The sequence below is a fragment of the Myotis brandtii genome, unplaced genomic scaffold (genome assembly GCF_000412655.1).
Source record: "Myotis brandtii unplaced genomic scaffold, ASM41265v1 scaffold33, whole genome shotgun sequence".
NCBI lineage: Eukaryota > Metazoa > Chordata > Mammalia > Chiroptera > Vespertilionidae > Myotis > Myotis brandtii.
This window is the reverse complement of record NW_005362713.1, coordinates 2,122,867-2,139,116: the sequence shown is the minus strand read 5'-3', so window position 1 is coordinate 2,139,116 and position 16,250 is coordinate 2,122,867. Positions and strand designations below refer to the sequence as shown.

General features: G+C 40.8%; 1 protein-coding gene across 6 annotated transcripts in view; it reads left to right on the top strand.

Annotated features, from left to right (window-relative positions):
* The first annotated feature begins 1,572 nt into the window (after positions 1-1,572).
* The window catches only part of WAPL (WAPL cohesin release factor), a 109,134-nt gene continuing 94,456 nt past the window's right edge, over positions 1,573-16,250 (top strand). For 4 of the 6 annotated variants that reach the window (XM_014543630.1, XM_014543635.1, XM_014543633.1 and 1 more), the window contains exon 1: positions 1,573-2,092. In XM_014543630.1, the coding sequence (XP_014399116.1) occupies positions 1,594-2,092 (499 nt within the window). In that variant the 5' untranslated portion in view covers positions 1,573-1,593. The remainder of the gene's footprint in view (positions 2,093-16,250) is intronic. The other 2 variants (XM_014543631.1, XM_014543634.1) reach the window with 2 other exon arrangements.

The window sequence follows — 16,250 nt, the reverse complement described above, 5'->3', positions numbered from 1 at the left end:
ATTCCTCACCAGAGGATATTGTTTCCATTGATTTTTAGAGAGAGTGGAAGGGAGAGAAGAAGGAGGGGGGAGAGAGAAAAACATCCATGTCACATTGATTGACTGCCTTCCACACTCACCCTGACTAGGGCTGGGAATGGAACCTGTAAGCCAGGTACTTGCCCTTGATTAGGAATTGAACCCTCGAGACCCTTCTGTATGGTACTCTAACCACTAAGTTACACTGGCCAGGGCTAATGAGTATTTTTCAAGTCACACTTCAAAATTACATTAGACCAAGAATTAGAATTTAAGGTTGGGTTAAAAACTGCATGTTTTAATATATGAGAAAATTGCACAATTTTCCCAATTTTCTCCCAATTTCCCCAATTTTCTCCCTCATGTTAATAAGTCTCCTGAAATTTCAAAGAACTAAATTTAGTCAGTTATTTAATGTTTCTGAAAAATGTAAATACATATATTTAATATATTTTTATTGATTGCAGAGGGGAAGGGAGAGAGAGAGAGAGAGAAACATCAATGATGAGAGAGAATCATGGATTGGCTGCTTCCTGCATGCCCCACGCTAGGGATCAAGCCCACAAACCGGGCATGTGCCCTGACTGGGAACCATGACCTCCTGATTTATAGGTTGGTGCTCAACCCTTGAGCCACTGGACACTCAACCACTGAGCTAGGCCAGCTGGGTGAAAAACGTAAATATTTTGTGTTTAAGATTATATATTAGGGAAAATCACCCTTAAGATTACCTTTTAAAGGTAAAAGGGATGTTGTTAAGAATAGATTCATTTGAAACAAAATAAAATTGATGTTCCACTAGAAGTTGGTTTTGTGTAGGTTTTGTGTATGCTGTATTATAAGATGGATAATCTTACTTTGTAAGCAGCATATGAATATAAAAATTTGACATGGGCCCTAGCCAGTTTGGCTCAGTGGATAGAGCGTTGGCCTGTGGACTGAAGGGTTCGATTCTGGCCTAGGGCATGTACCTCCATTGCAGGCTCCTCCCCAGCCCTCGCCCTGGTCAGGGCACATGCAGGAGGCAACCAATCGATGTGTTTCTCTCACATCGATATTTTTCTCTGTCTCTCCCACTCTTTCTAAAATCAATGGAAAAATATCCTTGGGTGAAGATTTAAAAAAAAAATTTTGACATGGAAGTCAATAGAGTAAAAAATTTGCCTCTCTCTTTACACCCCCACCCCATATTTATTTAACAATTTTTAAAGATTTGTATCTTTTTTTAAATGTTTTTTATTGATTTCAGAGAGGAAGGGAGAGACACAGAAACATCAACAATGAGAGAATCATTTATCAGCTGCCTCCTGCACACCCCCCACTGGGGACTGAGCCCACAACCTGGGCGTGTGCCCTTGACCAGAACCGAACCTGGGACCTTTCAGTTCACAGGCCACTGCTGTATCCACAGAACCAAACTGGCTAGGGCAAGATTTGTATCTTGAATGTTGAAAAGCCACGTGGGGAGAATCCCTGGGTTCTTAATTTTATTTTCAATGTTAATACTTAAGTATTTGGTGATTATATATATTCTTTTTTATTTTTTCTCACAGAGAATATGAAACAGGTGTCAAAATGACATCCAGATTTGGGAAAACATACAGTAGGAAAGGCGGAAATGGCAGTTCAAAATTTGATGAAGTCTTTTCCAACAAACGGACCACCCTTAGCACAAAATGGGGAGAGACCACGTTTATGGCTAAATTAGGGCAGAAGAGGCCCAATTTCAAATCAGATATCCAAGAAATTCCGAAGAAACCTAAGGTGGAAGAAGAAAATACTGGCGATCCTTTTGGATTTGATAGCGATGATGAATCTCTACCAGTTTCTTCAAAGAATTTAGCCCAGGGTAAGGGTTCCTCTCATTCAGAAACTAGTGAAGCTGCTCAGCTGGAAGACGTCACTTCTGTACTTGAAGCTAATAGCAAAATTAGTCATGTGGTGGATGAAGACAGTGTTGTATCTGATAAATGCTTACATTTGGAGGATTCTTTGCTTGAGAAAGAAAAGAGCACAAACCGAATCTTAGAAGACGATGCAAGCAAAAGTAGTTGTGCTAAATTAATGACTTTAGGTAAGTTTTGATTTTCTTTATGAGCTAAAGAGCTTTATGTAAGCCATTTAGTTAAAGGATTTAAATTATTTAACTATACTTGGGTTTTCTTTCTACTTTTATGGTTAATGTGGACTAAAATAATTTTGTAGAAGAGATTTAAAAACTTTAAAGAAACCAATTGGGGATTGAAATTTTACTTAAACAACTTGGATAATGTTTCCAGACTTACTCATTTTGGGAGAACAGTCTTTCATAAATCCCTAACTCCAATTCCAAAAAAAAATCACTTTTGTTTGTTTGTTTCAAATTATACATGATTATACTTGTATTCTTTTATATATTTTTTATTATTGATTTCAGAGAGGAAAGTAGAGGGAGAGAGAGATAGAAACATCAGTAATGAGAGAGAATCATTGATTGGCTGCCTCCTGCACGCCCCACACTGGGGATTGAGCCTGCAACCTGGGCATGTGGCCTGACCAGGAATTGAACCATGACCTCCTGGTTCATAGGTCGATGCTCAACCACTGAGCCACACCAGCTGGGCAGAAACATCTCTTTTTGTTGGGTTAGGATTATACAATATCTAATTTTTATTACAGTGGAGGATTTGGATGGTTACTGATAATGAAAATGAGATGAGCATTTACAATGAGGATTAGGTTTAGGAGTGTTAGGCTTTCTTTCTAAATTAGTTTACTAGTAGAAAGATTAAGGAGGTACTGAGTACAAACATTGAAGAATTAAACTTCATTGCAAATTGAGACTAGCTTGTAGTCTGTTTGGCACAGGTAGCAACTTCGATTAATAAATTTTAATCCACAAAATCAGATGTGTTTTTAAAATGTTAATTTGTAAATCTGGCATCTAGTGTTCATTCCTAAAACAATACAGTGGGGCCTTGACTTACGAGTTTAATTCGTTCTGTGACGGAGCTCGTAACTCATATTACTCGTATGTCAAATCATAAAGTGAACGAGTGAGACACATGATGCTGGGCTGATGTTGTGGCGTTCACTGTGACGTTTGCTGCGCCAACTAGCGGTGGGGTATCTGAAGCTGGCTTGTAAACCGAATTTTAGCTCGCAAATCAAAGCAAAAAATCGGCCGAGAGACGGCTCGTATCTCAAAAAACTCGTTAGTCGGGACACTCATAAGAAAAGGCTCCACTGTATGTTTTATCAGTTGTGTACCCCTACTCCTTTTGTAAAGGAATTGAGACTTATAGTAAATGATAAAAGTGCAGTTAACTAAAAGATTGAAGAGCTGCCTGGTCGGAGTAGCTCAGTTGGTTGAGTGTGTCATCCTGTGCACTGAAAGGTTGCTGGTTCGATTCCTGGTCAGGGCACATACCTGGGTTGCAGGTTATATCCCTGGTCAGGGAAATAACCCCATCGATGTTCCCCTCCCTCCCTCCCTCTCTCCCTCCTTCCTTCCCTCCTTCCTCCCTTCCTCCCTTCCTTCCTCTCTAAGCATGTCCTCTGGTGAGGATTAAAAAACAAAAGGCTGAAGAGCTAAGATTGGAGGTGGCAGGGGAGACAGCATGCACCTTATCAGCAATAGGACAAGGATGGCACTAGTTGAAAATCAACCTTAGTTCTTGACTTATTGGCAAAGTTTAGTAATGTAATATGAAAGGTTATGTAGATCTCATATTTTGAAAAGTTAAAGATAAAATTTTCTTAGTATTCAGTTCTTGAGAAGAATTTGTATTTTGAGGCTTTTAATATCGGGGGTCTCAAACAATATGATAAAAGTCTTTGCCTTGAATAGTTTTAGTAACAATGCTGAACCTTTTTCACTCTTTTTCTCACCCTTGGATTAGAGCAGTGGTCGCCAACCGGTGGCCTGTGAGGTCCAAAAGGTTGGTGACCGCTGGATTAGAGGATGAGCCAGCTGTTATTGTCATTCCCTTGATCCTCCTGGTTAATTCTCATTTGGCTGTCTTTATGCTTTGCTCACATTTTCCCTGAAGCATTGTTCATAACTTTTCAGAAAAAGGCAGAGCATAAAAACTGTTTCCCATATCAGCTCCTAAAAATCCTATCTAATAATAGACAAACATGGTAATTGACCATACCTTCACTACGCCTCCCATTGGCTAATCAGCAAGATATGCAAATTAACTGCCAACAAAGATGGCGGTTAATTTGCATACGTAGGTGCGAAGCGGCGGAGCGAAGACTGAAGGCGGCTCCGGCCGGAGCGAAGGCCTGGGTCCCGGGTGCCGGAGGAAAACCGGTGCCGACAGCCAGGGGAAGGGAAGGCCTATTGCACGAATCTTTTCGTGCAACAGGCCTCTAGTGTATTATAATTGAGCCAAGATGAAGAGGTCTAGGATCAGCTAGTGGCAGAATTGGGATGAGATTAATTTATTCATTTTCAATATGTTGAGCAGCTACTGTGTGTCCTGAACTGTGCTAAGGCTCTGGGAATGCTGTTTCACTTTAGTTGTATAGTGTTTTTACAGTCATATCTTTCTGTCCTCTGATAGTTGATCCACATGGGGCAGATAGGCTGGAGGAAGGAAGATGAGGCTGAGGAAGCGGTAAAACTGGTCATGGAAGGCAGACATAGTCTTCTTTCTCCACGTGCTGTCTTTTGAAGAATAGCGCATCACTGGCAGGCAGAGGGGTAGCAAGAGGATGAATGTTTCTGTGGAGCAGGATTAGGGAATGTCCAGCCTGCGGCAGGCTGTGTAAGGCCCTCAAAATCATTGGTCTGGCCCTGCCAAGGCAACTGCAGGTGGGACTCGAAATTCAATAAATCTAGGAGCTTTTTCATAGCAACATATATTTATATTAAGTGAATTATATTAAACGAAATGATGTTATAAATATTCAAATGGTTGTTGGCAGAGAAAAGATTCTCCACCCCTATGTAGAGGCAGAATGGGAACTGAAAGTTAAATATTCAAAGGCAGCAACTGCATATATAGCTTTGCTGGTGTTACATCTATATTATATATACGTCCAAACTGCCATGTGAAGTTGTTTGGTGGGGACTAGAAACAGTTTTCTGCAAAAGTGAGATATTAGCTTCCTAGGCTCATGTGGCTGAATTGTAGTTTTGGTGTTGACACTGTGTGGCCTGACTGGGAATCCAAACTCCATTATAATGGGTTTGTGAAAAGAAAATGTATACTAACGTACACATGAATAGATGTTCAAGAACATCTTGTCCATCTTCTTTCTTCCTTTTCAAGGCACCCTTATAGGGTATGATACTGTTAATATTTCTTTTTTTTTTTCCTCCTCTCCTTTGGCCATCCAGAGCTGCAGCAACACTGGCAACCCCCTGTAGGATAAGAGGGGAACTTTGAGGGGGTGCTTTTAAGTCTCCTAAGTTGTTCTTATATAAAAGATTTATAAGTTCATATGTTTACAAGTTGGTTATAGTTCTGGGAATATTGTTACATGTTATGACCTTTTTTTCCTTTGCCTCTCCCCTGTAAAATTTGGATTCCCCATGTATCAATTTTTTTTTTTTATTCCCCATGTATCTAAACTCTTTTCTTGTATTATGCCTGTCAGGTTGTCATTGCCTTTATTCTCATTCAGAAAGCCTTCTGATTTTATAGAAGTTTAGAAACTCAAACCTAAGGTTTTTTCTTTTTTGTTTTTTATTAGTCCACATCCGAGGATATTTTTTCCATTGATATTTAGAGAGAGTGAAAAGGAAGAGGGAGGGGAGAGAACATAGGTGTGAGAAAGACATATCAATTGGTTGCCTCCCGCATGTACCCCCACCGGGACCGGGATCTAATCTGCAAACCAGGTATGTACCCTTGACCGAGAATCGAACCCGAGACCTGAGACCCTTCAGTATGCAAACCCACGCTCTACCACTGAGCCACGCCAGCCAGGGCCAAACCTAAGTTTTTGATAAAAGAAATCCATAAATCTAAAGTGGATCCTAACTTTTTTGAATTAGAGATCCTTTTGAGAATAAAATTTTGGATTTCCGATAAAAGTGTTTGTACACCTACTTAGGTCTCAGGAATCTCTGAAATCCTTTGCAGGTCATGTTAAAGACATAGGCTTCAGGTGTTTTATTCAAGAATTTTTGAGAAATTTTATGATCAAGCATATTTAGAGTGTACAAGTTAAGTTCCATAGCATCCTTCCAGTAAAATGTTTCTGTTCATTCAGATCATTTTTCACTAAATAATTAGAGTAGTCCCCCCTTATCTGCAGGGGATACACTCTCAGACCTCCAGTGGATGCCTTAAATCATAGATAGTACTGAACCCTATATATTGTTTTTATCCTATACATGCATACCTATGGTAAAGGTTAATTTGTAAATTAGTCACAGAGATTAACAACAACAATAATAAAATAGGACAATTATTACAATATACTGTAATAAAAGTTATGTGAATTGCTTTGGGGTCATTAAGTAGAGTAAGGTTTACTTGAAACAAGCACTGTGATACCATGACAGTTATCTGATAACCAAAAAGGCTACTAAGTGACTAATAGATGGGTAGCATATACAGTGTGGATATGCTGGACAAAGGGATAATTTATGTCCTGGCAGGTTGGAGCGGGATGGCGAGATATTTCATCACACTACTCAGAATGGTGCACAATATAAAACTTAATGAATTGTTTATTTGTGTAATTTTCCATTTAATAATTTCAGATTCTGGTGAACTGTGGAGTATTAAAACTGGAAAACGAAACTGCATATAAGGGTGGGGGGACTGTTGTACATCATATCAGTGTAAAGGGCTTATCTAAGCTCAAACTTAAATCATTTCTCTTGACATTAGTGATCTCTTGCTCTTTAGGAGAGTTTGTGGTTAATTTTTAGGTGCTATTAAAATTCATTTTAAATATTTTATACTGGATAGTATATTAAAAATTGTGGCTTATTTGAAGAGGTAACTCAGAATGAGGTCATGGTAAAACATAATGGTTGCCATTTTCCTAATAGATGCTTGATGGGTAAGGGAACAAGAAGATTACAAACTGAATGAGAACTGCAAAAAACCATTCAGTTGGTAAAATGTCCTAATTCTTGATTTAAAAAAACGAAACTAAACTAAAAACTTACCAGTGTATGGCAAATCTTGTTTCATCTATTTTACACACTACTATTTCCACATTTTATCCTCTACCCTGCATTATTTCAAGGCAGATTTAGGATTTTCTGTTTCATTTGCAAATACTTAGTTGCAGTTGCTATTAAAACCAGTGAGTTCTCAAACAAGTGTGCCACTTAAAAATGACTGTTAACAGGACTTAAAAGGTTTGCCCTTTTAAGAGATCTTGGAATATTCTTTAGTGTAAAATCCAGGGCTGTGTGCATTAAGGGTGAAAGAAAGCTTCTCTTGCCTTTTATATGAGGTTACTTCCATTTTCCACCTGTGCTTTCTGCTCTGGGTTTTTAATCTGGTGTCTAGAATAAAGTATGCAAAGACTTATATTTCTGCTTGGCACACTTTACTTGCCAGCCAGCTGGGATTCAGTCTACACATCCTGCCAAATATTGAGATAACTACTGCATAAGCTTCTAATTTGCATGACTGGTTTTGTAGCCAGTAAAATTTCTTCCATTTGCTTAAAGCTGTACTGAAAATATGTGTAAGTTAGAGGGATGTTACTGTCAGGAAGTTAACTTTGATTTAGAACTAAGGATGATTTTTAGAAAGGGTAATGATCTATTCTGAAAGCTTAAAGTAGGCCAGGAACTTGTGACTTGGGATAAGATTATCATCAGCTCATTGGATAAAGTACAAGTGATTAATGACAATTATTAAAGAACTAGAGGCCTGGTGCACGAAATTCGTGCACGGGTAGGGTCCCTAAGCCTGGCCGGTGATCAGGACCCATCGGGGCCTTCCTTCCCCTGGCTGCTGGCTGCTGGCTGCCAGCCGGGGCCTTCCTTTGTTCTGCGCCACCCACTGGTGATCAGCGCATGTCACAGCAAGTGGTTGAGCTCCCAGTTGGTTGAACTCCCAAGGGGACAATTTGCATATTAGCCTTTTATTATATAGGATTCTGAAAGTATAGTATCAGCAAGAGTTACTTGCCTAAATTTAGATTTTGAATGTATTTGTTGAATAAACTATACTTAAGTCATAACTAAAATCAAGTTCTTTTAAGAGAAGTGCCTAAGTCTCGGCCATAAAAAAAGAAAAAAGAAGTCTTACCCTTTCAACAGCATGGATAGACCTCCTAGAGGGTATTATGCTAAATGGAATACTTCAGTTAGGGAAAGACAAATGCCATATGATTTCACTTATCTGTGGAATATAGAACAAAATAAATGAACAAACAAAATTGAAATAGACTCATAGATACAGACTGACTAATGGTTGTCACAGGGGAGGGAGGTTGAGGGGCTGGGTGAAAGGTGAAGGCATTAAGAAGTACCAGTTGGCCCTAGCTGGCTTGGCTCAGTGGATAGAGCATAGGCCTGTGGACTGAAGGATCCTGGGTTCGATTCTGGTCAAGGGCACATGCCTGAGTTGCGGGTTCGGTCCCCAGTAGGAGGCGTGCAAGAGGCAGCCAATCAGTGATTCTCGTTGATGTTTCCCTCTCCCTTCCTCTCTGAGATCAATAAAAAAATATATTTTTAAAAAAAGAAGTACCAGTTGGTAGTTACAAATAGTCAGAGGGATGTGAAATAGGGAATATGGTCAATATATGGTGCCAGGTGAGTATTGGAAATATTGGGGGGAGCACTGTGAAGTTTATGATTGTTTGACCACTGTGCCATATACCTGAAACTAATACAAAATGATATTGGGAATGTAAACTATTAATAAAAAAGTTTAAAAAGAAGTGGGTAAGATTCCTATTATTTATTAAGTTCCTATTTTGTGCTGAGCCCTTTATATATCAACTAGAGGCCCGATGCACGAAATTCGTGCATGGGTAGGATCCCTAGGCCTGGCCGGCAATCAGGGCCGATCTGTGGGACGACCAGCGGGGCGATTGGGGGCTCCCTGCTGGCACCCACCCTGGCTGGCCTGGTGCCAGTGGGTGTCATACCCCCTCTCCCCCTCCCCCCCGCCACTGCCACTGGTCACCTCCCTCTGCAGGACGACCAGCAGGGTGATCGGAGGGCCCCCGCTGGCACCCGCCTTGGCTGGCCTGGGCCTGCGGGCTGGGGGAAGCTCCTGCGTTGAGCATCTGCCCCCTGGTGGTCAGTGCGTGTCATAGCGACCGGTTGGTCAATTTGCATATTAGGCTTTTATTATATAGGATTGATCCTTAATCACAACTATGTAAGACAGGCTTTACTCCCATTAAAGTACAGTTCAGAGAGGCTAAATAACTTGGACTCTTAAGTGCAAGATCTGAGAAACATGCAAAGTGCTGCTGTATTCTGATGTGAATAATCTTTTTTTTTTTTTAAATATATTTTATTGATTTTTTACAGAGGAAGGGAGAGAGATAGAGAGTTAGAAATATCAATGAGAGAGATACATCGATCAGCTGCCTCCTGCACACTCCCCACTGGGGATGTGCCCGCAACCAAGGTACATGCCCTTGACCGGAATCGAACCTGGGACCCTTGAGTCCGCAGGCCGATGCTCTATCCACTGAGCCAAACCGGTTAGGGCGAATAATCTTAATTTTATAATATTTAAAGCCTTATATTTCAACTAACACTCTGTCAGTATATGATCAGTTTTATCTTGATGTTGGAAATAACTTTATTTTGACAAAGAACAAATTATAGATTCTGTCTTGCCTCTAAGTTATTCTTAAAAATAATAAGAGTGATGTTCAAACTACTTATAATATAACTGACCTTATTTTTACAGGTAATAAGTATCTTTTCTAATTTTTGTGCTGTATACAAACAAAAACTCAACAACATGTAAATTTTGAAGGAGGTGCTGTAATTTTAATTAAATTCATTTTGTTTTAAAGTAGAACTTTAATTTCTTGTAGAAGATTTTCTTACTAGGATCTGCTGATGTGGAACTCGTAAGAAATCTTGGTTGGAGATGATAAATTTGAGGTTAAGCATATAAATGTTACTTGAAAGTATAGGATTAGATCTAGTCATTAAGGAGAATGTGAGAGGAAAAACAACTGAGCTGTGAAGAACTTGTAATAGTTAATGGATGGAGAGAAGAGGAAGAAAAACTAGAAAGAAATTGAATAGGAGCAGTTAGAACACTTGAAGGAAAATCAAGCAAGTGATATTTTATAGAGGCCAGCAGACAGTTGTTTCATGGAGGATCAGCTGAATTGGAATGCTGCTGCAAAGTCAGTGACTGCAAAGTAGGCATGGGAGTGTGGATACTGGATTGAAGTTGTCTGCGTAGTGAGAGCACAGTGAGGAAATGGGGGTAACAAGTATATGCAGTTGTTAAAGATGCTTGGAGGGGAGAATTAAAAGGGCAGCTGAAGTCCTGGTGAGCGTGGCTCAATGGTTGGAGCATCGGCCCATGGACTGGACTGAATAGTCGAGGGTTTGATTCCTCCTCAAGGGCATGTGCCTGGGTTACAGGTTTGATTCCCCTGCCCAACAGGCAAGTGCAGGAGGCAACCAATCGATGTTTCTCCTCTCTCTCTTTCTCTCCCTCCCTCCCACTCTCTCTAAAAAAAAAAAAAAAAGGAAAAGGAAAATATCCTCTGGGGAGGATTAACAACAACAAAAGGGCAGCTAGAGATATATGAGGGGTTCTGGAAGATTTGATTGTATGAAAGACCCTTGAAGCACATGGGGGAAAGTGGTCTTGGGAGAAGGGATGCTGCATTTCCTGGACAGGAGGAAAGATGGGTGAAAATGTGAGCTTAGAGGATGGAAGAAAAGGTGGTATATGGACAGAAGCATTTTCTTTTTCTCCCATACAATGACAGAAGAAGTTATCTCGGAAAGGGAGAAGGTAGGGCAGGGGTAATGTGGGAGCTGGAGGGGAAAGGCAAAGAGTTCAAACATTGCAGAAAGTGGGAGAAGAAGCTGCCCACAGAGAGGACCTGTGGACATTATTGGGGTCTTAGTTGAAGTTTGCCAACTAAAAATTCATGGTCACTAATCTGCCTATTGTATGAGTGAATGTTCCCCTCTCCCCCCCACCCCCTCAGTAGGTCCTATTAGTTAGAATCGACACAGAATATAGAATATTGGGTAGGATAATTAGAATTATCCCAAATTGGCATTTTTATCTGACAAGATGTGGAATGAACAGATACAGAAGAAAGAGAATTTAGGATATTGCCCAGAAAGTGGTTGAGGTGATGGACCGTGGGATTTAAAATGTTGAGTAACTGAACAAGCCTGGTGGATAAGAGGAAGGATAGAAGAGGGGTCAGTATACTGAGAGTCTTGTTAAATAAAAACAAGAATGGGATTACTGGAACAGTCAAGTTGGGTAGTAGGTAGGTTGTGATTAAAAGTGGGTTCTTTGATTTAATACTTAAGAAGTGAAGCCTTTTAGGACAGAAGGTCCTGATGAAATTGTGAGAACTGGTGGCTGAGATGGAATATAGACGACTATTGATAGGAAGTTAAAGAACTGGGAGGTTAGGGGAGTTTGGATTTGGTGGAATTCAGGATGATAGCAAAACTGGCATGAAGAGGTAGATTATAAATCTTGTGTAAAATTCTCAAATGAATTAGAGGTTGTTAGATGACAGGTATGGGGAAGATTGGAGGGTAACTAGCTAGGTGGCACAAGACTCGAAAGAATTGGCTTTTATAAGGATAGTGGAGTAATAGTTTTATAAAGAGGCTCTGGAGAGCCAGCATATCAGTGACCCCAAAACCATCCCACTCTGAGATACTCAGGAGACATTTTTATTTGTTATTGTTGTTAATCCTCACCCAAGGATATTTTTCCATTCATTTTTAGAGAGAGTGGAAGGGAGGGGGAGGGACAGAGAGAGAAACATTGATGTGAGAGAACATATCTATTAATTGCTTCCCACACGCACCCTGATTAGGGAAAGGGATCCAGCCTGCAGCTTGCAGCCAAGGTATGTGCCCTTGACCAAAATTGAACCGGAGACCCTTCAGTCCATAGGCCGATGCTCTATCCACTGAGCAAAACCGGCTAGGGCTTCGTGTGTGTGTGTGTGTGTGTGTGTGTGTGTGTGTGTGTGTGGTGGGAAGTGGGGGAGCATTCTTAAGTTTTCAGCTAGGACAGGAAATGGGAGTGGGAATGAACTCCCATGTATATGTGAGTATGCTGATGACTCAGGGCTGGATACTCTGGACTTCTGGGGTGGGTGGTGGTAGTGGTGGTGGTGGATTGTTGGATTATGAGATTGAAAAGAAGTACAGATACATTTCGAGTATTAGAGTATAGGAGTAGGTAGATGACAAGATGTGTTTACATTTTGGATTATGACCCAGAGAAAGGATGAGAGAGGCATGGTGGTTCTAGAACCAAATTTTCCTAGAGCAGTTTTCAAACCTTGGCTCATAAATCATCTGAACAGTTTTTGAAAACTGATCCCACTTCAAACATTTCTCCCCCTTTCCCAATAAATTTTTAAAGTTTTCATTTTGATTTGTCAGTCAAGGTCCCACAGGAAACAGAAGTTATGCCCCAATTAATCTAATATTAGTAAGGTTTATTTATATACGGGTTATTTACAAAGATGTGGGAAGAATGTTAGGGAAAGCTGAAGGGATGGTGCCCTGGCCAGGTTAGCTACAGTGAAGCTTTTACCCATTTTCACAGGGACAAAAGGATTATCTGAGCCATATAGGGGAAGCTACCTTCTGTTGAAGGGCTTCATAAGGAAGGCACCGGAGACTCCTTCCCTTATCCTGCTGGGCTCCTCATGTATTGGACCCAGTGGAAGCCTGAGAGTAAGAAAACTTTTTCTTTTTTTTCTTTTTGTAAGAGAACATTTATTGGGTAAATTACAGAGGTAGGAAAAGTAATTTCTAAAAGAAATGGGCCTAGGAAACAAGATATAGAGGTAAGGGAAGGGCCCGTGAAGCTTGGGAGTGTGGAAGCTAATGGTAATGTGCTTGTCGGGTAGAGAGGGGGAAGGGAAAGGGAAAGGCACAGACATGCTCCCAGGAGGGAAAGCATCAGAAAATTTTTTTTTTTTAGTAATCCTCACCTGAAGATATTGTGTGTGTGTGTGTGTGTGTGTGTTTTGTTTGTTTGTTTTTTAAATTGTTTTTAGAGAGAGAGAGAGAGAGAGAGAAACATTGATGTGAGAGAAACATTGATCGGTTGCCCTCCTGTACGCACCCTTACTGGGGATCGAACCCACAACCTAGGTATGTGCCCTTACCAGGAATCGAACCTGCAATCTTTTCATATATGGGATGACACTCCAACCAGCTGAGCCACCCAGCCACGGCAGAGTAAGGAAACTTAAAAAAAATATGTGTTTTTGTTTTGTTTTGTCTTTTTTTTTTTTTTTTTTTTTTAAATATATTTTATTGATTTTTTACAGAGAGGAAGGGAGAGGGATAGAGAGTTAGAAACATCGATGAGAGAGAGACATCGATTCAGCTGCCTCCTGCACGCCCCCTACTGGGGATGTGCCCGCAACCCAGGTACATGCCCTTGACCGGAATCGACCCCGGGACCCTTCAGTCCGCAGGCCGACGCTCTATCCGTTGAGCCAAACCAGCTAGGGCTGTTTTGTCTTTTTTAAAAATACATTTTTATTATTGATTTCAGAGAGGAAGGGAGAGTGAGAGTGAGACATAAACATCAATGATGAGAGAGAATCATTGATTGCCTCCTGCACACTCACACTGGGGGATGGAGCCTGCAACCTGGGCATGTGTCCTGACCGGGAATCGAACCATGACCTCCTGGTTCATAGGTTGATGCTTAACCACTTAGTCACTCTGGCCAGGCACATCTTTGCCTTAAAAACTTACACACACCACAGAAATGGGAGTATGATTGTGTGTGTGATACATATTTTGTGTATATATATATATGTATATATAGTATTGTGCCTTTACAAACACTTAAGGAAAGATATTTAAGATGTGCACTTACCTATATTTTTAGATTTATCTTGTTCTTTTTTTAGCAGCTTCATGGTTTTTCATTTTATGGATATACATTACTTTAGTCTCCTAGGGATATTTTGGCTGCTTTTAGTCCTTTCCTATTACAAATAAATGCTACATTGATCATCTTTCTACTTATGTTTTTGAGCATCATGTCTCAGTGTAAGAGATATTTCTAGAAGTGGAATTGAAAGAGCATTCATTTAAATTTTCAATTGATATTGCCAAATTTCCCAATACCAGTGCGACTTTTTGATTTTTTGCATTCTCCTCCTATCAGACTGGACTTTGCCAACTGCAAGGTAGAAAAATGTTTATTTGGGGGGGTTTAATTTTTTAAAAATTTTAGGATATGTACATACTTATTTTTGTTTAACTTAAAATTTTTGTTTGTAGCTTCCCAGCCCTTTGCCCCAGTCACCCCTGGAGTGACCGTTTGTTATTTGTTTCAGCTTTTCTGATATATGCTGTGCACATACAAGCAATTACACTTGTGTGTGTGTGTATTTAAATTCACAAAATGATAACATACTATTTTACATCTTGCTCTTTCACTTAATGTATCTTAAGGGATAATTCTAAAGGTTTTTTTTCTGACCTTTCCTCCTTTTTTACTTAAAATACTGCTGCATGGTATGTCAGTTTCTGTATGTGCCATAAATTCCTTAACCAGGTCCTTCTTGATGTCAGACTTTTGAGATGCTTCTAATGTTTTATTTTTAAGTTGATTTATTTTTTCCAGAAAAACACCACTTTTGACCGTCAATGAGTAACTTAGGTCTATTGTTCCTCATCTGCAGAATGGGACAGTTTCACATTTCCTTATCTCAAACCTTTGGGGCCAGATTTGTCTTGGAATTTAGGATTATTTTGGAATATAGACAGTGTGATAGAGAGTTAGAAACATCGATGAGCGAGAAACATCGATCAGCTGCCTCCTGCACATCTCCCACTGGGGATGTGTCCGCAACCCAGGTACATGCCCTTGACCGGAATCGAACCTGGGACCTTTCAGTCCGCAGGCCGACGCTCTATCCACTGAGCCAAACCGGTTTTGGCCGTGTATATATTTTATATTCACAATCAGGGTCTTCAGTTGGCACTCAAAGACAGTGTTTTTTTCAAAAAAAAAAAAAAAAAAAAAAAAAAAAATACCACCCTGTCTGGCTTGGTGGATCAAATGGTTGGAGTGTCATCCCAAACACCAAAAGGTTACAGGTTTGATTCTTGGTCTGGGCACATACCTAGGTTTCGGGTTCAATCCCAGGTCAGAACACGTATGGGAGGCAATCAATCGATGTTTCTCTCTTCCTTTCTCTCTAAAATCTTAGAATAAATACTATCAATAGCCTCACTTAGGTGAGGTCAGGTTTTGCTTTAGAATGTTTATGAGAAAACTTAGTTTCAGAACTTTTTGGATGTTGGATAAAAGTTTATGCATTTTGTAATAGTACCTTTCTCAGGTGGTGCTGAGATCAAATGAATTAATAGATGGAAAGTATTTAGAACAGTTGCACATGCTGGGGATTTAGTAAATATAAATATAGTCCAACTTTGTTTTACTTTGTTTTTTCCAGCAGCTTTATCTTCCTATATAATAAAGTGTCAATATGCAAATTAACCCTCACGCCCTCACAAGATGGCTGCCTACAACCAGGCTGGCAGGGGGGTTAGTGAGGGATGACCAAACGACTGAGCAGGCAAATTTATATCTATACTAATAATAGAGGAATATGCAAATTGTCCAGGATGCCGTCACAGTAACAGTAACTACCAGTAGGCTGCATGGGGCGACCAAAAGACTGAACAGTAGACTGCGTGGGGCGATCAGGCCAGCAGGGGGGCAGTTGGGGGTGACCAGGCCGGCGGGGGGACTGTGAGAGGTGACCAGGCTGGCGGGGGGGCAGTTAGGAGCGACCAGGCCGGCAGGGAGGGGGCAGTTGGGGCCGACCTGGCCGGCAGTGTTGGGGCAGTTAGGGTCGACCAAGCCAGCAGGTGGTCAGTTAGGGGCGATCAGGCTGGCAGCGGGGGGCAGTTAGGGGCGATCAGGCAGGCAGGCAGGTGAGCGATTAGGAGCCAGCAGTCTAGGATTGTGAGAGGGATGTCTGACTGCCCAGGATGGGGCCTAAACTGGCAGTCTGACATCCCCCAAGGGGTCCCGGATTGGAGAGGGTACAGGCTGGGCCGAGGGGGGGCCCCCCCCCCCCCCGCG